We start from the raw sequence: 22,503 nt of genomic DNA on the forward strand, positions 1-22,503 counted from the left end.
TGTTAAATGTACCCGAATCTGAGGTGACAGTATCTCTTGATGCTGAAAAGACATTTGACAGAGTGGAATGGGAGTATTTATTTTAGGTTCTCAGGAGGTTTGGATTTGGTCATAAATTTACTTCCTGGATTTGCCTGTTATATAATGCCCCTACTGCCAGTGTTCTTACGAACACTTCAAACTCTGATTATTTTCCCTTGAGTAGGGGTACTAGGCAGGGCTGCCCACTTTCTCCACTCTTGTTCATCCTGGCAATGGAGCCACTCTCTATAATGTTGCGGTCCTCTAGTCAGTAGAAGGGTATTAGCTGAGATGGGGTGGAGCATCGGGTGCCTCTCCATGTGGTTGACCTACTTCTTTATATTACAGCTCCCTGCATAATGAAGTTACTTAACCCCTTCAGCTCTTTCCCTGGGTACAAACTGAATTTAGGCAAGAGTGAATGTTTCCCGGTTATCCCCCTGGGTGGCGAGCCCAATTGGGGACATTACCTTTTCGCCTTTCTAATACAAGCTTTTCCAATCTGGGGGTCCAGGTGGCCCACAACTGGGCCTCACTTCAGAAGTTGAATTCACAAGTCTGATTAATACTGTCAAAATAGATTTTCAGAGGTGGAACAACCTTCCTCTATCTTTGTGGGTGGGGGAACTTCCGGTGGCGGCATGTAGGTGTAAGTCACACGTTGAGTGGCTCCTGCTCGAGACTCTGGTTTTTGGAGTTTAATGGTTCCAGGGAAAGGTGCAGGAAGACACAAGGAAGGTGGCGAATGTCGAAGACCCAGAAACAAGCCACTGGGAAGAAAGGGGCGAGTGAATGTTCGCCGTCGTGCAAACAGGGGTCAGCCTGGCAGCAGGAAAGATGGTGGAGGCTGGGTCGCTGGATGGGCCCTTCACAGTGGAGACTCTGAGTGATGGCAGTGATGAAGGAGCTGGTGGAGGAGGCAATGGCGCCGGAGAAGGCGGTGGTATTGAAAACATCGGCCGAGGTACGGGGGCAAGGAGAAAATTGAAGGGGGTGGAGGAAGCTCTGTCGCAACACAGTGACCAGTTCACCTCGATGGGTGAGGAGCTGCAGAGGGTGATGGACGCCAACAAAGATGGCAGAGCCAAGGTGGAGGAACTAGAGAACAAGTCGAGGCGGTAGAATTTACGAATTGTAGGCCTGTCCGTGGGGGTGGAGAGCCCGAGGCTGACTGAGTACTTCGCAAAGATGTTGGCGGAGTTGTTGGGGGAGGGGGAAGAACCCTCCCAGTATGAACTGGACAGGGCGTATCGGTAGCTCAGGCCCAAGCCGAAGACAAACGAGCCGCCAATGGCGGTGATCATTTGTTTTCACAAATTTCATGTCAAGGAGAAGGTCTTGAGTTGGGCAAAACAAAGGTGTGAGATGCAGTGGGAAGGAGCTGGTATTCGTATATACCAGGACTTAACTGTGGAGCTGGCGACAAGGCGGACAGCCTTTGGAAGAGTGAAAGCAGCACTCTAGAGTAATGGTGTGAGGTTTGGTGTTGTCTACCCGGCGAAGCTGAAGGTGACCTATAACTCAAGGGACTTCTACTTTGAGACGGTGGAGGTGGCAGAGGCGTTGGTGAAGGCTGAAGGACTGGGATTAAAATGAGAGATGGGATTGGGGTTTAGTTCTGGACTGAGGAAAGAGGAGTGAAATGCTGTATACAGCCTCATTTCTTGTTTCAGGGTGTTTATTTGTTTTGTATGTTGGGGGGGGGGGACAGTTGGGGGTTTGGTTTTTGGTTTGGTTGGTGGGGAAGGGTAGTGTACCCTCTACTATGATAGGTTATTGATTTATTTATGGTTTTAGGTGCTAATTGAATGCATAGCTAAAGAGTGAAATTATTAAAAATGTCTTGACTGTGAGAATACAGTCATTGTTTCAGATAGTGAATTAACTATTGACTTTTGTGTCTTGACTGTGGAAATTTAGACATTGTTTTATGAATGTTTCATATAATGAATTGACTATTGTATTTCAGTGTATTTGGCAATAAGAATGCATCAACTAATTAGCTACAGCAAGGTCTATGGTCAGCAGTAGCATGAGAAACCTATTTTCATGAGACTGCGCATGTAGATGCTGAGCTAGCTTTGATAGACACCTGTCAATCTTAAGTAATGGCCAATGTTTGATTAATAAATCATCCTCTAAGTAACAGACATCCGTTTGAACAAATGAGGACGTCTCAGCTGAGAATTAGAAACCAATAAGAATAAATGAGGGATTTGGACAGAGATATCGATTCCCTTAAAAGTAGGACCTTATAGTCGAGGTCTCATTTCTGAATTTCTGCCTTCCTGAATTCTTGAATCACCTATCCATTTGTTTTAAAGTGATTTATTTATACTGTTATGTTTAATGCTTTTTTTGTCATGTATTTGACCCATTAATGTATTGTTTGAAATTTTATTTCTAAGTTTGATTCAGGTCTTATGCGAGTGTATTAAAGTGAGTAGTTAACAATAAAGGTGTATTTTCAACACCTCCAATCAACCAAACAATCGACTCTTCTTAGAAGAAGGTAAAACAAGAGTTCCACCATGTGGGTTACAGTGGGTAGGAGAATATTGAACTTTAGGATATGGCGGTTTTCTGGAACTTGGTTATTTTGCATTGGTTTTGTTTGTCTTTCTTTGTTTTCAGGGACTGGGTCACGGAGAAGGTGAGTGGGAGGAGGGGTGCCTGGGCAAGCGCCTCCTCACTATCATGCGAAGGTTGGCTAGTGAATGGGAGTGTGCTGGGGGGAGGGGCCGCGGTCGTTGGAACCTGGTTGAACAGGTTTCGATTGGCATGGGAGGTGTGAAAGGTCACGGGATGGGATTGATACTGGGGTGGTGTTTGCAAGAGGAAGTGGATGGGGAGATTCTGGGAGGGGGGGTTCGATGGCAACAAAGGGATGGGGTGGGTCAGGCCCAGTGGGCAGGACCCGGGGTGGTGATGATGGCGGATAGGAGGGGCGGGGGGGGGTGAGAGACATCTGGTCAGAATGGTAACGTGGAATGAGAGGGGATTGGGAGGGTCCGGTGAAGAGGTTGAGGGTGTTTGCGCATTTAAAGAGTCTAAAGGCCAACGTGGTGATGTTGCAGGAGACCGATTTGAGGGTGAACGATCAGGTGAGGCTCAGGAGCCTGGGTGAGTCATGTTTTCCATTCGGGGTTTCACAGCAGGGCTCAGCGGGGGAGGGGGGGTAGCAGTATTGGTGGGCAAGAGGGTGAGGTTTCAGATGAAGAAGGTGATGGCAGATCGGAGGGCTGGGACGTGATCATGACGGGGGCACTAGAGGGGAGGTTGGTGGAGTTGACGAGCGTATATGGCCTCAACTGGGATGATACAGGGTTTGCAAAGAGGGTACTGGGTGCCATCCCGGATTTGTTAATAGTAGGGAGGGATTGCAATATGGTGCAAGATCCGAGGATGGACAGGTCTCAGCCGAGCTCGCTTGCTCAGTCAGGGGGGGTGAAGGCGCTGGCTGGGCTCATGAGAGTGATGGGAGGAGTGGACCCGTGGAGGTTCCTGCACCCGAGGGAGCGGGTGTATTCATTTTTCACCCCGGTACATAAAGTGTACTCGAGAATAGACTTTTTCACAGTAACTTCATTGCAATGTTAATATCAGACTACTTGTGACACCAATAAAGATTATTATTATTTTATGGTGGGGAAGGTGCTATTGGCCGGGTCAAAGGGTTGGTGTATTCAGCGATATTGATTTTGGACCATGCGCCGCATTGGGTGGATGTGGTTCTATAGAAGGGGGTGTCAGAAGCCGGGGTGGAGAATGGATGTAGGGTTGTTAGGGGACCGGAATTTTTGCGATAAGATTGGGAAGGTGATCGAGGAATATGTGGGATTTAATTGCATAGGGAAAGTTTCACAGTCAGTGGTTTGGGAGGCTTTGAAGTAGTAAGGGGGGAGGTGATCTTGTTTAAGGCCAAGGTGGACAAGGAAGAGAGGGAGGAATGCCAAAGGTTGATCGAGGAGATGCAGAAGGTGGATAGGGGGTACGCGGGGGATCTGGGTCCGGCCCTTTTGGCCAGGAAGACAGAGCTTCAGGCGAAATGTGACCGGTTGTCCACAGGGAAAGCGGTGCGCCAGTTGAGAAGGGCGAGGGGGGCACGAACAAGGGGAGAAGGCGGAGGGATGTGGTGGCGAGGGAGATAGTCCAGGTGTAGGATAAGATGGGGAAGCTAGTGGTGGCCCCGGAGAAGATCAATAAAGTTTTTGAGGAGTTCTATGAGAAGTTGTATAGGTCGGAGCCACCAGGAGAGGAGCGAGAGATGAGGGAGTTCCTGAAGGGGTAGGAGTACCCGAGGTTGGGGGACGATAGGGCAGGGCTGGAGAGGCCGGTGGGGAGCAGAAAGTAAAGGAGGCAATTGGGAGGATGCAGTCCGGGAAGGCGATGGGATAGATGGATTCCCAGTGGAATATTATAAGAAGATTAAGGACATGTTGGCACCGCTGATGGTGGGAATGCTTAAGGAGGAGATAGTTAGGGGAGTCTTGCCACAGACGTTGGGGCAGGCTTCGATTTTCCTGCTGTTAAAGAACGATAAGGACCCGGTGGACTGTGGGTCGTATAGGTCCATATCCCTATTGAATGTAGGTGCCAAGTTATTGGCAAAGGTGCTGGGGGCAACGTTGGAGGGGTGTCCCAAAGGTGATAGGAGAGGATCAGACGAAGAAGCGAGCCACTTGCTGGCGCAACAGTTGTGGAGGCAGGCCGCGTCCAGGGGAATGTTGAAGATACGGACTGGGGCTGGAGATGTGGGGCTGGATTCTCCGCCAGCGGGATGCTCCATTTTGCCAGCACCCGGGGATATCCTGATGGCGTGAGGCTGCCCCATAATGGGAAACCCCACTGACCAGCCGGCGTAATGGAGCATCCCGCTGGCGGACTGAAACTTTTTTAAAAAATGTTGTTTTAACTTCCATCTGAGCCAGCAGGAAAAAGAATAGCTTGGTACGATATTTTACTGAAATGGGTTGTTTATGGATTGTCAATAAATCTGATTGGTACTGTGCTCAATAGTCTAACCCATGTACTTGTTTTACGGTCTTTTGAAGTCAAGGAGATCATGTGAGGTCATGGGATATAAATGTAAAGCTGAAAACAGTGAAGAAGTTTTTCGGTTTAAACCCTGACATTGTTATACATGCACTGGATGTGTAAAGTCTTACACTGGTTGTAGGAAGCAAGAGTTTACTAATGAGAAAGATTTCTGTTGCTGAGCACAAGGAAAGTCTGAGCTAAAAGTCCAGATATGTGTTAAAGAGTCTATTCCTAGTTGATTTTATTAATGGATTTTCTTGCTTTCACCATCTCCTCTGATCTCAACTGGAACTCTCACACCTTTTTCAATTGCTAATTCTGCCTTCCAGAATCTCAATTTACTTTTTGGTGAGTTACACATTTATTAATTGCACAGTTCCTATCTGTAGCAACAATGTTTATAAATATCCAAAAGAATATAACATACCATTAGAACAGTTGTTAACATACTGACCCACAGCTAACGGATTGACTGGGCTTTCTGAAAGCCAAGTGGCATCGCTTGTTTTATAAGGACCAAGCCTGTCCCGTCCATTGCATGATCTGAAAGTAGTTAGAGAAATGAAACTTATCATGATAAATGTGTAGACAATAAACCATTTATCAGAAAGCTACTTCTTTTTTAAAAATCCCAATAATATAAGGTATGTTGTGTTGCATTAAATAACAGTTTTAAAAGAAAGTGGTGAAATACTGCAATGTGTCAGAGTTTTGTCACACTGTATCACAGAATGCTAGGATTTGAGTGTGAACCTGCATTTGCACAGTGGTTAGCACTGTTGCTTCACAGCGCCAGGGACTTAGGTTCGATTCCCGGCTTGGATCACAGTCTGTGCGGAGTTTGCACGTTCTCCCCGTGTCTGCGTGGGTTTCCTCCGGGTGCTCTGGTTTCCTCCCACAGTCCAAAGATGTGCGGGTTAGGTGGATTGGTCACGGTAAATTCCCCGTAGTGTCCAAAAGTTAGTTGGTGTTGCTGGATTACAGTGATAGGGTGGAGGTGTGGCTTAGGTAGGGTGCGCTTTCAGGGGCTGGTGTAGACGCAATGGGCCAAATGGCCTCCTTCTGCACAGTAAATTCAATGATTCAGCAACATCCAAAATTCTCAGTCCTACATACCCCATCCTGGGCAGAAGTTGTGAGAAACCAGAGAAGAGAAGGCAAAATTGGAGGGCTAGTCTCAGTGAACAAGTGTTGAACACCTTTGATCGGATACTCTGTTCTATCTTCAGTCGTTCGCACTTGAAACGCAAACTCTGTTTGTCTCTCCACAGATGCTGTCAGATCTATTGAGTTTATCCAGCATTCTCTGTTTTTATTTCTGATTTTAAGCATAGTATTTACAGGAAGATTAATGATATTGATCAGGAGTTCTGTAAAATGCTGGAGTCTTTCAGTAATGAGTAAATTGCGCAAAGAACACACCTACAGCCATTCACTTAGTTGCCATTACAACAGAAATTAAAATCTGTATTTATATAGCTTATTTAACATAGTAAAAAGGATTCCAATCTTTCACGGAATCTTATCAAATAAAATTTGATCCCAAGCCAGCGAAGCCACATAAGGAGATATTAGGTAAGGTGACCAAAAGCTTGGTGAAAGAGCTTTAAGGAGAGCAAGGTAAAGAAGTTTAGGGAGGGGATTTCAGAGCATAGGGCCTAAGCAGCTGAAGGCCAATGGTGGAGTGATGAAAATATAGGATTCGCAAGAGATCAAAACTGGAAGGGATCAGAGATCTTGGAGTGTTGTAGAGGAGGATGCCGAGGTAGGGAAGGGCGAGTCATTTAATTGAGTTGTAAATTCCTACTACAGACTACTTTGAAAAATTACAAGTGCATTTGGGATTTTAAAACTGCAGTAACTGTGCTCACACCTTGAATAAAAAGGGAAATAAAACTTACCTATAAATAACTTTAGAAATTCCTTTGTCATTCCCATCAATCAACACGCCATCTATACATCGAAAAATGAAAGAGTTGCAAACAGACTGGAAAAAGATTGGTTCATATTGTTGATAGATAGTACCTGTTATTCATAAAAACAGAGCATTTGTTAAATACGGTTAATGATGTGCTTCTTAGGTTTTATAGATACACACATACTTACACCAGTTGAGAGCAGGGGGATGGTCTCATAAGCTGAAAATTCTAGCTTTTCAAATTTAGCCAAGAACCTAGTTTGATTTAAGCGATCTGTACATTTGCACATACGGTTTTCAAGTACTTATAATCAAAGGTAGATAGGGGAGAGGTATTCATTCTGCTTTATTTGATCGACTGAATCACACTTATTTTAGAGCCAAAAATTGATAACTTAGGGGGAACAACCACTCCTCATATTAACATTCAATGTAGTCCCAATCTGAAACAAGTCATTGCTTCGACAGGGATGGATGGTCCCGAATCTTCCACCCCCACCCAGACATTTATATGGATTGGATTTGTTTATTGTCACATGTACCGAGGTACAGTGAAAAGTATTGTTCTGCGTGCAGCTCAAACAGATCATTCCGTACATGAAAAGAAAATACATAATAGGACACTTGGGTTGAAAATTCAAATTGGCTTTGGATGTAAACTTCACATGCAGCAGCTTGAATTTTGTGCTCCAACGATTGATGTTTAGAGTGATGGCCCTTGGGAAATATTAATTGAGCAGCAACTTGCATTTATATGATGCCTTTAAGATAGTAAAATGACTCGTGCACTCAAATGTTATTAAAATGACACTGAGTCACGTGAGGAAATATATGGGTGTATGACTAACAGCTTGGTCAAAGAGATAGGTTTTAAGGAGAGGTAGAAAGGAGGATAGAGGGTGGGGATGCCAGTGCTTAGGACCTAAGCAGCTGAAGTCGGAGCCGTCACTGGTGGGATGATGAAAATCGGGGATGTGCAAGAGGTCAAAATTGGAGGAGTGCTCCAGGGCTGGAATCAGTTACAGCGACAAGGACAGGTGAGGCCATGGAGGGATTTGAAAACATGGACGAGAATTTTCAAACCAACGTGCTACCAGGAAGGCAATATAGATCAAGCTGGGTGATGGGTGAACTGCATTTGGTCTGAATTTTAAGATACAGGCAGAAATTTTGGATAAACTCAATCTTGCAGATGGTGCAAGGTGGGATGGCAAGGCAGCATTGGAATATCGGGTTCAGAATTAACAAAAGCACGGGTGAAGGTTTCAAGAGCCTATGCAGATTATAACAGCAACTAAAATCCAAAATGACTACACTGAAACCACTCTTCAATGCCATCATTTTTGTACACCATGGAGTTCACAGGGAAGTTTTTAATCAAGATATAAACCTTCAAACATATAAATAGATTTAAAACCCTGAGAGCAACAGTTGTTGAGACTTAGCAAACAATGACAGCACAAATTTGCGGTCTGCATGTCCCATCAGCAAATATCATAGTGAACACAGATGCCCAAGATGTTCCATTATAATTCAGAACCAATGAGTTATAATCCAGAGCTGATTAATAATGAATACTGTTCGTATGTGTGTTTTTTAAATATATATATATATATATATATATATATATATATACTGTAACACTGCAAAAGTAAAAGAATGGACCAAAGTTCCCTCAGAACTCCATGATATAAAACTAAAATAATATAAATATAACAAGATATAATATATGAATACCCGCAGAAAATACTGAGTGAGTTACAACAGTCAGTCTCAAAATACAATGAGAACTCCTGTTTGGCTTTGTCAATAAGAACCCCATGTTGAAAGTGTCAACATTTATCTACTGTATCTCTTCTGCTGTCGGTGAGACTGTGATTGCTACATATAATATTAAAAATATTAAAAATCTATCAAGTAACAAAAGCTGCAATCTCAGTACATGGGTATTTTTGGTCATAAAGTCAGCATGTGTCTAAGCATGCAGTTGCTTTAGAATTCCACTGGGTGGTACTGCAGAATAACTTTGTGGAAACATGTGACGACTTCTGCCATCTAGAAATTATGGGCAGGATTCACTGATTGCTGACGGCGAAATCGTGTTCGGCGATCGGCCGTAGAATCCCTTTTTACGCCAAAATCAGGGGCAGTGCCATTTTTTGGATGCTCCGCCCCCTCAAACGGCGTACTCGAGGAGTACGCCACACGCCATTGGGACGGCCTCAGGACGTCACCGACTTCCCGACAGCGTGGGACACGGGTCCTCTCAACGTTCGTGAACCTGGCGTGACGGCTGCGGACCGTGTTCAGCATCGCCACAGTCGGGAGAGGGAGCTGTTCTGCTGGCACGGGGGTCTTCAGTGGGGGCTGGGGGGTGGTCCGGAGGTGGCGAGGCGGGGTTACAGGGGAGCAGTATTTGGCAGGCTGGGTCGCCATGCTGTACGGCCATGGACCCGGCCATTCTGCGTCCGTATCGGCAGGTAAGGGCTTTACGTGGCGCGGCTGCTGGCCCCCCACTAGGCGAAGCATCGGTGCGGGGGTGGCGCCGACTTTTTGGTCTTCAGACCAGACACATCCTCTGGTAATAGCCGCAGAATCGGAGAATCCAGCCCTTCGAGTCACCGACTGCCTTAGGCTTCCGGTCAGTGACTAAACCCAGAATTACACTCCCAATCAGAAACATTACACCCAATACATTTTTTTCTCTTTTTAAAATTTAGAATACCAAATTATTTTTTTCCAATCAAGGGGCAATTTAGCATGGTCAATCCACCTAGCCTGCACATCTTTGGGTTGTGGGGGTGAGACCCACGTAGATACGGGGAGAATGTACAAACTCCACTCAGACAGTGACCCAGGACCGGGATCGAACCCGGGTCCTCAGCGCTGTAGGCAGCAGTGCTAACCATTGTGCCACGTGCCACCCCTCAACCCCAATATCTAATAATTCATTCCACCCCAGACACCTGAAGATCTAATGTGCAAACATCAGCCTGCGCATGGTTCCACACCAATTATGACTCAGATTTCAGCTGAATACCCCTTCCCCAAACCTGCCCCACCTGCTGTGAAGCCACTGTGTCGCCACTGCCTTCAATGCAGTGCAGTTTGTGACAGGCACTCCGCAAACAACCTCACACTTTTCCTCTTGATGCTGCACCACCCTCCAAAATGTTTTTTCAGCCCTGCATCTACCAGGATGTTCTTGGGTTGCAATCCTCCCTTAACAAAGAAATGGCAGTCTTTGCCACCACCACCCTCCTCCCCTCACCCCACCAAAACTGTCAGACTTTCTGGTGATTGAAAACCCCACCCCCAATCAATTGCAGGATTTGATAACTCTCTTCCAGCACCCTCCCAACTGATCATCTTTCAAATTCTGTTAACCTTGAAGGGGAGCCAGGTGAGGGGTATGGATGGAGAATCGGGCGGGGAGGCCGCCGGGGGGAAAGCTGGAGGAGGGAGGCGGGGGCACGCGGCTGGCCGAAAAAGGGAGATGGCTAGTCGGCGGGATGGGGGGGGGGGGGGGGGGGGGGTCAACCCCCCGACCAGGCTGATCACGTGGAACGTGAGGGTCCTGAATGGGCCAGTCAAGTGGTCCCGCGTGTTCTCGCATTTAAAGGGGTTGAAGGCGGAAGTGGCCATGTTGCAAGAGACGCACTTAAAGCTCGCTGACCAGACGAGGCTGAGGAAAGGATGGGTGGGACAGGTGTTTCGCTCAGGGTTAAACTCCAAGACCAGAGGAGTGGCCATTTTGGTCAGTAAACGAGTGGCATTTGAGGTGGCGAGCATCGTGGTGGACAAGGGGGGCAGGTATATAATGGTGAGTGTCAAGCTGAAGGGGGCCCAGGTAGTGTTAGTGAATGTATATGCCCCGAACTGGGTCGATGCGGACTTCATGAGCAGAGCGGGTGGAGGGACTGGGGGCCCCGATTGAGTTGGAGGAGGTAGTCAGAGGGCTGGCAGGCATGCAGAGTCCAAGGCCCCGGGCCCGGATGGCTTCCCCGTAGAATTTTAGAAGAAGTTCTCGGAGCTGCTGAGCCCGCTCCTGCTGAGAACCTTCAATGAGGCAAAGGAGAAAGGGACTCTCCCTCCGACAATGTTGCAGGCATTGATCTCGCTCATCCTGAAGAAGGAGAAGAATCCACTTCAGTGTGGGTCCTACAGGCCGATATCGCTCCTGAACGTAGATGCCAAGCTGTTGTCAGAAATTCTGGCCACCAGAATAGAGGACTGTGTCCCGGGAGTGATTGGGGAGGACCAGATGGGTTTTGTTAAGGGCAGGCAGCTGAACACGAATGTGAGGAGGCTCCTGAATATTATCATGGTGCCCTCGGAGGGGGGGGCGGTGGTTGCGATGGATGCGGAGAAGGCCTTCGACAGGGTGGAGTGGGAGTATCTGTGGGAGGCGCTCGACAGGTTTGGATTTGGGGAGGGATTTATAGGGTGGGTCAAGCTGCTGTATCAGGCCCCGGTAGCGAGTGTGTCCACAAACCGGCTAAGGTTGGAATATTTCAGGCTGCACCGGGGGACGAGACAGGGGTGGCCTCTGTCCCCATTGCTGTTTGCCCTGACAATTGAGCCGTTGGCCATTGCGCTCAGGACTTCGGGGGATTGGAGGGGGCTGGTGCGCAGAGGGGAGGAGCACCGGGTCTCCCTCTACGCGGATGACCTGCTGTTGTATATTGCGGATCCGTTAGAGGGGATGGGGGAGGTCATGCGGATCCTGGGGGACTTTGGGAGGTTCTCGGGGTATAAGTTGAACGTGGGGAAGAGTGAGCTGTTCATGGTCCAAGGTAGAGGCCAGGAGGAGAGACTGAGGGAGCTCCCGCTCAGGATAGTGGAGGAGCTTTCGGTACTTGGGGATACAAGTGGCCAGGAACTGGGATGCCCTGCACAGGCTCAACTTAACCCGGCTAGTGGAGCAGATGGAGGGAGAGTTTAAAATGTGGGATATGCTCCCGCTTTCCTTAGCGGGACGGGTGCAGACTGTGAAGATGACGGTTCTCCCCAGGTTCCTCTTCGTATTTCAGTGCCTCCCCATTTTCATCCCCAAGTCCTTCTTTAAGCGGGTGAATAGGATTGTTAAGGGATTTGTGTGGGCGAATAAAACCCCGTGAGTCAAAAGGGTATTATTGGAGCATAGCCCCCCCCCCCCGTGGGGGGGGGGGGGGGGGACTGGCTCTGCCGAACTTCTGCAGTTATTACTGGGCGGCCAATGTGGCCATGATCAGGAAATGGATGATGGAGGAGGGGGCGGTGTGGGGGCGGCGTCGTGTAGAGACACCAGTCTAGGGGCACTTGTTACAGCTCCGCTGCCGTTCTCGCCGGCGCGATACACCACTAGTCCGGTGGTGACGACGGCACTGAGGATCTGGGGGCAGTGGAGGAGACACAGGGGAGAGGAGGGGGCCTCGGTGTGGACCCCGATACGGAATAACCACAGATTTGCTCCGGGTAGGTTGGATGGGGGATACCAAGGCTGGTATAGGGCAAGTATTAGGAGGATGGGGGACCTGTTTATAGACGGGGTTTTCCCCAGCATGCAGGCGCTGGAGGAGAGGTTCGGCCTGCCCCCGGGGAATGCGTTCAGGTACCTTCAGGTTCGGGACTTCCTTAGAAAACAGGTGGGGACATTCTCGCGGCTGCCCCCACGTAGGATCCAGGATAGGGTGGTGTCTGGCATCTGGGTAGGGGAGGGGAAGGTTTCGGACATATATCAGGAGCTGCAGGAGGTAGAGGAAGCCTCAGTGGGGGAGTTGAAGGATAAGTGGGAGGAGGAGCTGGTCGAGGAGCTGGATGAGGGCCTGTGGGCCGATGCCCTGGGCAGGGTGAACTCCTCCTCATCATGTGCCAGGCTCGGATTAATCCAGTTTAATGTGGTGCATCGGGCGCATATAACGGCGGCAAGAATGAGTAGGTTTTTTGGGGTGGAGGACAGGTGCCCGAGGTGTGCAGGGAGTCCGGCGAATCATGCCCAAATGTTTTGGGCATGCCCGGCGCTTAAAGGATTCTGGCAGGGGTTTGCAAGGGTGATGTCTAGGGTTTTGGACGCTATATTTGGGGTGGCGGAGGATCCGGGAGTGCAGGAAGCGAAAGAGGCCGAGGTACTGGCCTTTGCCTCCCTGGTAGCCCGGAGACGGATTTTGTTAATGTGGAGGGACTCGAAACCCCGAGTGTGGAGACCTGGGTGAGCAACATGGCGGGGTTCCTCAGCCTGGAACGAATAAAGTTCGTCTTGAGAGGGTCCTTGATGGGGTTCTCCCGACGGTGGCAACCTTTCCTTGACTTTCTAGGGGAGCAGTAAGTGTCAGCAGCAGCATCCTGGGGCGGAGGGGGGGGGGGGGGGGGGGTTCAGGTGGGGGGGGGGGGTACTGTTGATATAATGTGAGTTGGGCATGGAGACAAAACCCACCTTGTTCTGTTAAAAAAAAATCTGTTTTGTAATTAGTTTTATTGTAAGCTTTGGGCTATGATTATTTTTTATTACCATCTGTATTTCTATTTTTGTTATGTAAAAACGCTGATTGGAAAAACTTTAATAAAACATTTATTTTTTAAAATAAATAAGTTTAAAAAAATTAAAAGAAATTCTGTTAACCTTACTCCCCCACTATTGAAAGGCATTCTGAGCCTATTGCTGAATGTTATTTGTCCCCCTCCACCACCTTTTGAGTTTGTAATCATATCCTTTCCTCCCAGGAGGAAGAAGAGAAGTGAGGAAGAGATAAACAAGGGTAAGAAAGTGTTAAGGGGAAGCTGAGGGGGAATAAGGAAGAGGGAAGTGACAACGAGGAAAAAACATTCTTATTTCCCCGTTTTATTGTGTTTTTCCTTTGGGAGAGGAGAGGACAGCAGTGAGCAGGGCTAAAGAAGGAAGGGTGGGGGGGGGGATTTCAAGAGAGCTGGCAAGTAGGGAGGAATTGCAAAGGTGGTTCAGAACGGATGAGGCAGGGATGACCTGTGGACAGGCATAGAAGCAAGTACAGGGGAGGAGCGGGGAGATGGAGATAAAAGCAGTGAAATATCATACTCCTAGCAACTAGTGCAAATGATTTCAGCAAACAGTATCTGAAGTAGCTCAGTACTAATCTACAGAATAAAACAGCGGTCACATCATCATAAACAGTAACTTAACATTATGCATATAAAATTGCAGGATATAAAAGTTGTAAAAAAAAGAGTTCCGTACCAGGATACATGCAAACAACTGTTCCTTTAGGCACCTTTCCTGTTGTAACAAATACCCCTCTTCCTGCAAAGGAAAGCGAACTAGTGGCTCGATTGATAATGAATCCAAGTGTTTCAAACATTGCCTCATGAGGGTTCAAATCCATTCCACTTCCTTTTGTTTCTTTCTCAGTTTCTTTAATTGACCGGAAATTAGTTAACATATGGAAGTATTTTGATTGGCTATTTTCTGGCAGCAGGTTAAGAAACTCGGCTTGATTGCTCAAATCACTCAAGAACAAAATACGAAATAGCTTCAATAATGATGACTCAACCAGTTGATCAGAAATAACTTTATCCAAAGGATCTTCTGAAACAAATCGTAGTGTCCTGTAATAATCAATGAAAATAATTATTTGCCTGCTTTGAGAATGTCCTGGAACTCCCTCCCTAAAAGCACTGTGGGTGTACCTACACCACAAAGACTGCAGCAGTTCAAGAAGGCAGCTTACCACTACCTTCTTGAGTGCAATTAGGAATGGATAATAAATTCTGGTCTAGTCTGCGAGGCCCACGAAAGAATTTTTTTTTTTCCAATCACTGTGCTTCTGAGAGGGAATAATCAAATTCTGGCTCTGGGGAAGATGGCATCTGCACAAGCCGGATGGGTTGGACCGGATAAGAGCTGGGATTGAGTTCCTTGCAGGGTGTTTTGCTAGTGCTATTGGGAGGGCTTTAAACTAACTCTACAGGGGTGTGGGAAACAAGAGGAAATATTAGAGAGGAATGCCAGGGTGCATAAAATACTGGGAGGGACAGAAAGCACTAGTTTAAAGAATAGTAAGTAAATGTGTAAAGCTGGAGTAAGGGAGAAAAAAATTCTGTCTAAATCAGGGTTGCTGTTCATATATGTGAATGCACGGAGTATGGTAAATAAGATTGGGGAGTTACAGGCACAAATTGCATTGTGAATTATGATGTTGCGGCGATAACAGAAACCTGGCTCAAGGAAGGGCAAGACTGGGTGTTAAATATCCCTGGGTACAAGGTATTCAGAAAAGATAGGAAAGGAATGAAAATGGGAGGGATGGCAGTATTAATGGCAATGCTGGCGATAAAGGATGTCCCTGAGGATTCAAGGACCGAATCAATTGTGGGCGGCATGGTAGCACAATGGTTAGCACTGTTGCTTCACAGCTCCAGGGTCCCAGGTTGGATTCTCGGCTTGGGTCACTGTCGGTGTGGAGTCTGCACGTTCTCCCCGTGTCTGCGTGGGTTTCCTCCGGCTGCTCCGGTTTCCTCCCACAAGTCCTGAAAGACATGCTGTTAGGTGAATTGGACATTCTGAATTCTCCCTCTGTGTACCTGAACAGGCGCCGGAATGTGGCGACTTGGGGTTTTTCACAGTAACTTCATTGAAGTGTTAATGTATGCTTACTTGTGACAATAAAGATTATTAAATTTGGATAGTGTTAAGAAACAAAAGGGGTGCAATTACATTGCTTGGTGTAGTCTATAGAATGCCAACTAGTGAGACGGGTGAGGAAGAAAAATATGTAGGGAAATTACAGAGAAATGCAAACATTATAAAGTGGTTTTAATGGGGGTCTTTAATTACCCAAATATAGCCTTGGGTCAGTGGTAGTGTAAAGGATGGAGAGGGCAAACCTTCCTAGATTGTTTTCAGGAAGATTTTCTACAGCAGTGTGTGTCCAGTCCAACAGAAAAGGATGCACTGTTGGACCCGGTTCTTGGAACTGAGGTGGGGCGAACTAGATCAAGTAGGATATAGTGATCATTGTATTGTAACATTTAGGATGATGATAGAAAAGGAAAATAGGCAATCCAGAGTAAAAATAATTAACTCCGGGAGAGCAGACTACAAAGGGGCAGGAACGGAGCTGGCCCAGTTAGACTGGAACAAAAGGTTGGCAGGAAAAACTGTAGCTCAACAATCGGCCACCTTCAAAACAGAAATGGTCCAGGCACAGTCCAGGTATATTCCCTTAAAAGGGAAAGATAAGTCAAAAAAATCCATAGATCCCGGGATGGAAAAGGAGATAGAAATTAAGATAAGGGAGAAAAAATGTGTTTATGACAGGTGTCAAGTAGAAAATAAATTGACAATTGAGAACCAAGAGGTGAAAAAGCATATTAGATAAACCAAGAGGGATGATAAGTAAAGACTGGCAGCCAACATAAAGGGGATTCCCAAGCTCCTCCGTGGCATATAAATAATAAAATAGTGGTAAAAGGAGTAGGGTCGATTAGGAACCTAAAAAGGAATTTACACATGGAGGCAGGGTGCAAGGCTGAGGGATTAAAGGTAATTACAGACCAGTGGTGGGCAAGCTTCTGGAAATAATTATTCGAATTAGCGTCAGTAGTCACAAGGAAAAACGTGGGTTAATTAGGAAGAGCCAATGGGGAACTAGTGTTTAATTAGCTTGCTGGAGTTTTTTTCAGGAGGTAACAGAAAGTGTCATTGAAGGTGATGCTTTTAGTGGACTTTCAGAAGGCATTTGGTACAGTGCCACACAACAGACGTGTGAAAAAGTTTATAGCTCATGGAATAAAGGACAGGAGCAACATGGATACAAAACTGTCTGAGTAATAGGAAGCAGAGAGTAATGGTCAATGGATATTTTTCAGGCTGGAGGAAGGTTTGTAGTGGTGTTCCCCAGGGGTCGGTATTGGGACCCTTGCTTTTCCTGATATATATTAATGAAGATGACACAAAACTTGGAAGTATTGTAAACTGTGAAGAGGACAGTGTAGAACTTCAAAAGGACTTAGACAAGTTGGTGGAGTGGGTAAATTAGGTGACAGATGAAGTTCAATGCAGAGAAGTGTGGGGTTATGCATTTTGGTAGGAGAGACAATATTGAATAAGGGGTAAAATTCTTCAAAAGGTGCAGGAGCAGAGGGACCTCGGTATATGCACATAGATCACGGAAGGTGGCAGGACAGATGGAGAGAGCAGTTAATAAAGCATATGGTATTCTGGGCTTTAGTAATAAGGGCAAGGAGGTTATGCTAGCTTATATAAGATGCCAGTTAGACCTCAGCTGTAGAATTGTGTACTGTTCTGGGTGCCACACTGTAGGAAGGACGTGAAAGCATTGAAGAGAGTGCAGAAGAGATTTATAAGAATGGCTCCAGGGATGAGAAACTTCAGTTATGAGGATAGAATAGAGAGGTTGGGACTGTTCTCCTTGGAAAGAAGAAGGCTAAGAGATTTGATAGAGATGTTCAAAATCATGAGGAGGTTGGAGAGAGTAGATAGGGAGAAACTCTTCCCACTTGTAAAAGGATCAAGAATATTGGGGCACAGATTTGCAAAGAAGCAAATGTGATGTGAGGAAAAAACATTCCCACACAATGAGTGGTCGATGTCCGGAATACACTGCCTGGAAGTGTGGTGGAGGCAGTTTCAATCGAGGCATTCAAGAGGGCATTAGATGGTTACTTGAATAGAAACAATGTACAGGGGTATGGGGAAAAGGCAGGGGTATGGCACTAAGCTATGCATTTGGAGAGCCAGTGCAGACACGATGGACCAAATGGCCTCCTTCTGTGTCATAATAATTCTGTGATTCAGGACTGACCAATTGCAGGTGCCAACTACAAATTGAGAATGGTGTTTTCTGAACTACTTTTAACTATGACCTATATAATATGTTCCTGGAATAAGACCAATCAAATAAAACTAAGGGCAGAATTTTATTACCTTAGACCCTGCTAAAACGGTGAGACAAATTTCAGGTCTGGAACCCCAAGTCTCCCCACATCACACCTGGCCATTGCTTTTTTTTTCGTCATTGCTTTTTAGCAGAGAAAACTAATTCACATCCACCTCTGGCTCCCAGACCAATTAAAAGGCATCTGAATTATGTTTCCATTCAGTCAAAGCAAGTATTTCTAATTCAAGAGACCACAGCATGGGTTACAAATGATCGCAGATTCAGGGTTAAAACACCTCATAATTGTTTTACCAATCTCAACCATTTCTTAAATACTTCCCCGAAAGGCACAGCCCTCCTTCAATACCGCCTTGGGGGGGGGGGGGGAAAGCCGGAAAGGGCAGGATTACTTTAGAATCTCAACCTGACATCAATTTCCAGGACTTTCTCACCCTGCCTGCCACAGAACCTTCCCCCACTGTGCTGGGAGAATTCTGCCCAAAGACTCTGGTTGCAGTTTCAAGCAGATACAATCAGTTGTCAGCAATTTCAGTACTTACATATTAATGGACATGAATCTTGCAGGCTGTCACTCACATAAACTGAAAACCCCAGCATCTTCTATTCTAAAGTGACTCACAACACTAAATCTTTAGAAAGCACTGGCTATCCGTCCATTGGAGTATTATGTCCAAAACTGGGCACTGCATTTTAGGAAGCATATGAAGGTCTTGGAAAGGGTCCAGAAGAGAAATGGAATGGGATCAAAGTTGAGGGATTTCAGTTATGTAAAAAGACTGCTGAAGCTGGAGTTGGCCTGCTTAGAGGAGAGGAAAAAGGAAGTAAGAAGTGCATATATACAGCGCTTTTCACAAACACTAGGGGGGCAATTTTCCGTGGCGCGGACCAAGTGCCCGCGGCGTCGTGAATGCTGTCGCGTTTCACGACGGCTCGAACAGGGCCCGGGCACGACCTATTCTGGCCCCCTGCACGGCGCTGGAGCGGTTCACGCTGCTCCAGTGTCCTTACGCAGTGGCAAATGGGCGCCGCGCCAACCCGCGCATGCGCAGTTGGGCCGCGCCATCCTCCGCATGCGCGGGGAACTGGTGTTCTGGGGCCACTCGCAGAAGGAGGTAGGCCCGGGGGGGGGGGGGGGGGGGGGGGGAGGGTGGGCCGGCCTGCCGATCGGTGGGCCCCGATCGTGGGCCAGACCCCATCGGAGGCCACCCCCGGTGAAGGAGCCCCCTCCCCCCCCCACCACAGGCCACCTCCCAGCGTTCCCGCAGAGTTCCCGCCGGCAGCGACCAGGGGTGGCCGGCGCAGGCGGGAACCTGTCGTGTCGTAGCGGCCGCTCGGCCCATCCGGGCCGGAGAATCGGCACTCGCCGTTTGCCACGATTCTCCGAGCGGCCCGGCACGAATCGCGCACCGCTGGTTTTGGGGTGTGGGAGAATCGCGTGCGGGGGTCGGGGTGCGATCAGCACGGTGCCCTGCCAATTCTCTCACCCGGCGTGGGGGGGGGGGGGAGAATCCCGCCCTTGATGCCTCACAGCGTTTTAGAGTCAATTAAGTATATTTCAAAGTGTAGTCACTGTTGTAACATGGGAAAGACGATGCCACTTTGCACACAGCAAACTGCCAAAGACAGCAACGCGATAATGACCAGATGATCTATTTTTGTAATGTTGATTGAGAGATAAATATTAGTCAAGACACAAAGGATAACTTCTCTGCTCTTCAAATTAGTGCCATGGGCTCCTTTACAACCACCAAACACGCAAACAGGTTTAACATCTCATTTGAAAGACTGTGCTGCACCCCCTTGGTACTGCACTGGAATTGCCTTGATTTTTGTGCTCAAGTCCTGGAATTGGATTTGAACTCAAAACTCTGTGATTTATAGGCAAGGGTGCTACAAATTAAGCTACAGGCGACACTAATGGAGATTTGATAGATGTATTTTTTTCTTCTTTTATGGGATGTGGGTATCATTGCTGGCAAGGCCAGCATTTGTTGCCCTTCCCTTGTTTGAACTGAGTGGCTTGCTGGGCCATTTCAGAGAACAGTTAAGAGTCAAGAGCAAAGAAAACTACAGCACAGGAACAGGCCCTTCGGCCCTCCAAGCCTGTGCCGACCATGCTTCCCGTCTAAACTAAAATCTTCTCCACTTCCTGGGTCCGTATCCATCTATTCCCATCCTATTCATGTATTTGTCAAGATGCCCCTTAAATGTCACTATCGTCCCTGCTTCCACCACCTCCTCCAGCAGCGAGTTCCAGACACCCACTGTCCACTGTGTAAAAAAACTTGCCTCATACATCTCCTCTAAACCTTGCCTCTTGCACCTTAAGCCTATGCCCCCTAGTAATTGACCCCTCTACCCTGGGAAAAAGCCTCTGACTATCCACTCTGTCTATGCCCCTCATAATTTTGTTGACCTCGATCAGGTCGCCCCTCAACCTCCATCGTTCCAGTGAGAACAAATCAAGTTTATTCAACCTCGCTCCTCATAGCTAATGCCCTCCATACCAGGCAACAGTCAACCATATTGCTGTGTTTCCAGAGTCTCATTGTAGGCCAGACTGGGCCTACACTGGGCCTGATAGAGGTCATAATTTTGTTGACCTCTATCAGGTCGCCCCTCAACCTCCATCGTTCCAGTGAGAACAAATCAAGTTTATTCAACCTCGCTCCTCATAGCTAATGCCCTCCATACCAGGCAACAGTCAACCATATTGCTGTGTTTCCAGAGTCTCATTGTAGGCCAGACTGGGTAAGGATGGCAAATTTCCTTCCCTAAAGGGCATTAGTGAACTAGAAGGGTTTTATACAACATGGTCACCATTACTGAGACTCGCTTTAAATTGCATATTTATTAATTGAGTTTAAAGTTCATCAGCTGCTGTGGTTGGATTGGAACCCATGACCCCAGAGCATTATTCTGGGCCTCTAGATTACTGGTCCAGTGACATTACCATTATGCCACCATCTCTCCTTATTTAGAATTGAGATATTTAGAGTCATGAATGGTTTTGATAGGGTGAATAAAGAGAAACTATTCCAGTGGTAGAAGAGGGTACAGATTTAATGAGATCAGCAAAGGAACCTGAGATGACACGAGAAAACATTTTCTTACACAGCAATTTGTGATGATCTGGAATTCACAGCCAGAAAGGGTAGTGGAGTAGAATTAACATCATTCAAAAAAAAATGTGGAAAAAGCAAGGGAATGGAATTAATTGGATAGCTACACAAACGTGCCAACATAGGCACAATAGACCCAAAAGCCTCCTTCTTTGATGTATCGTTCAATGAAAGCACAGCGCCTCTCCTCCAGAAACAAACACTACACAATGAACTTATTAAAAGATCATATCCTCTCATTTAGCTATAGAAAATGTTACTGTAGATTTACTTTGTATCATAAACTTGCAGGTTGAGTCCGTAATTAAGAAAGCAAATGCAATGTTGTCATTCATCTCAAGAGGCTTGGAATATAAAAGCAGGGATGTACTTCTGAAGCTTTATAAAGCATTAGTTAGGCCCCATTTAGAATACTGTGAGCAATTTTGGGCCCCACACCTCAGGAAGGACATACTGGCACTGGAGCGGGTCCAGCGGAGATTCACACGTATGATCCCAGGAATAGTAGGCCTAACATACGATGAACGTCTGAGGATCCTGGGATTATATTCATTGGAGTTTAGGAGGTTGAGGGGAGATCGAATAGAAACTTACAAGATAATGAATGGCTTAGATAGGGTGGATGTAGGGAAGTTGTTTCCATTAGCAGGGGAGACTAGGACCCGGGGGCACAGCCTTAGAATAAAAGGGAGTCACTTTAGAACAGAGATGAGGAGACATTTCTTCAGCCAGAGAGTGGTGGGTCTGTGGAATTCACTGCCACGGAGGGTGGTGGAGGCCGGGACGTTGAGTGTCTTTAAGACAGAAGTTGATAAATTCTTGATTTCTCGAGGAATTAAGGGCTATGGAGAGAGAGCGGATAAATGGAGTTGAAATCAGCCATGATTGAATGGTGGAGTGGACTCGATGGGCCGAATGGCCTTACTTCCGCTCCTATGTCTTATGGTCTTATATACACACTGAATAAGCAGTATTAACCAGATTAAGGTGTATGAGGGTCCAAAGCCTATCCAGTTCTTCAATGTGGAAGTGTAACTACTGGTACATAGTGCTATAAGGAAAAGGAGGTGCTTATGGAAGAGTTTACTTTTGAATTGGGATTTAAACATTTTCCACCAGTTCAAAATGAGGCAATTGAAGAAATCTTTCTTTTCCTTTAATTTATATTAGTAAAAGATTTTGTGTTTGGTGTACAATGGGGCAGCACGTTAACACAGTGGTTAGCACTGTTGCTTCACATCGCCAGGGTCCCAGGTTTGATTCCCGGCTTGGGTCACTGTCTGTGCGGAGTCTGCAAGTTCTCCCCGTGTCTGTGGGGTTTCCTCCGGGTGCTCCGGTTTCCTCCCACAAGTCCCGAGAGAGGAGACTCGACACAGACATTTGGTGCATGTTACTTTATTTAATATCTTCAGTTCCTATTGTTTGATATTTTATTTCCATTAATATCTTACTCTATTATTTATGGTGTAATAAATGTATTTTAAATAAGTTTGTGTTGCTCAATTAAATTGTTGAATATTTTGCATTG

The 22,503-nt window shown here is 46.7% G+C and overlaps 1 protein-coding gene across 3 annotated transcripts in view; it reads right to left on the reverse strand.

Annotated features, from left to right (window-relative positions):
- The window catches only part of setd9 (SET domain containing 9), a 36,779-nt gene that overhangs the window by 13,572 nt on the left and 704 nt on the right, over positions 1-22,503 (reverse strand). For 2 of the 3 annotated variants that reach the window (XM_072497002.1, XM_072497001.1), the window contains exons 2-4: positions 14,172-14,539; positions 6,963-7,086; positions 5,489-5,604 (exon numbers count right to left, since the gene is read on the reverse strand). In XM_072497002.1, the coding sequence (XP_072353103.1) occupies positions 5,489-5,604; positions 6,963-7,086; positions 14,172-14,539 (608 nt within the window). The remainder of the gene's footprint in view (positions 1-5,488; positions 5,605-6,962; positions 7,087-14,171; positions 14,540-22,503) is intronic. The other variant, XM_072497003.1, reaches the window with a different exon arrangement.

Source organism: Scyliorhinus torazame, chromosome 3 (genome assembly GCF_047496885.1).
Source record: "Scyliorhinus torazame isolate Kashiwa2021f chromosome 3, sScyTor2.1, whole genome shotgun sequence".
Classification (NCBI taxonomy): Eukaryota; Metazoa; Chordata; class Chondrichthyes; order Carcharhiniformes; family Scyliorhinidae; genus Scyliorhinus; species Scyliorhinus torazame.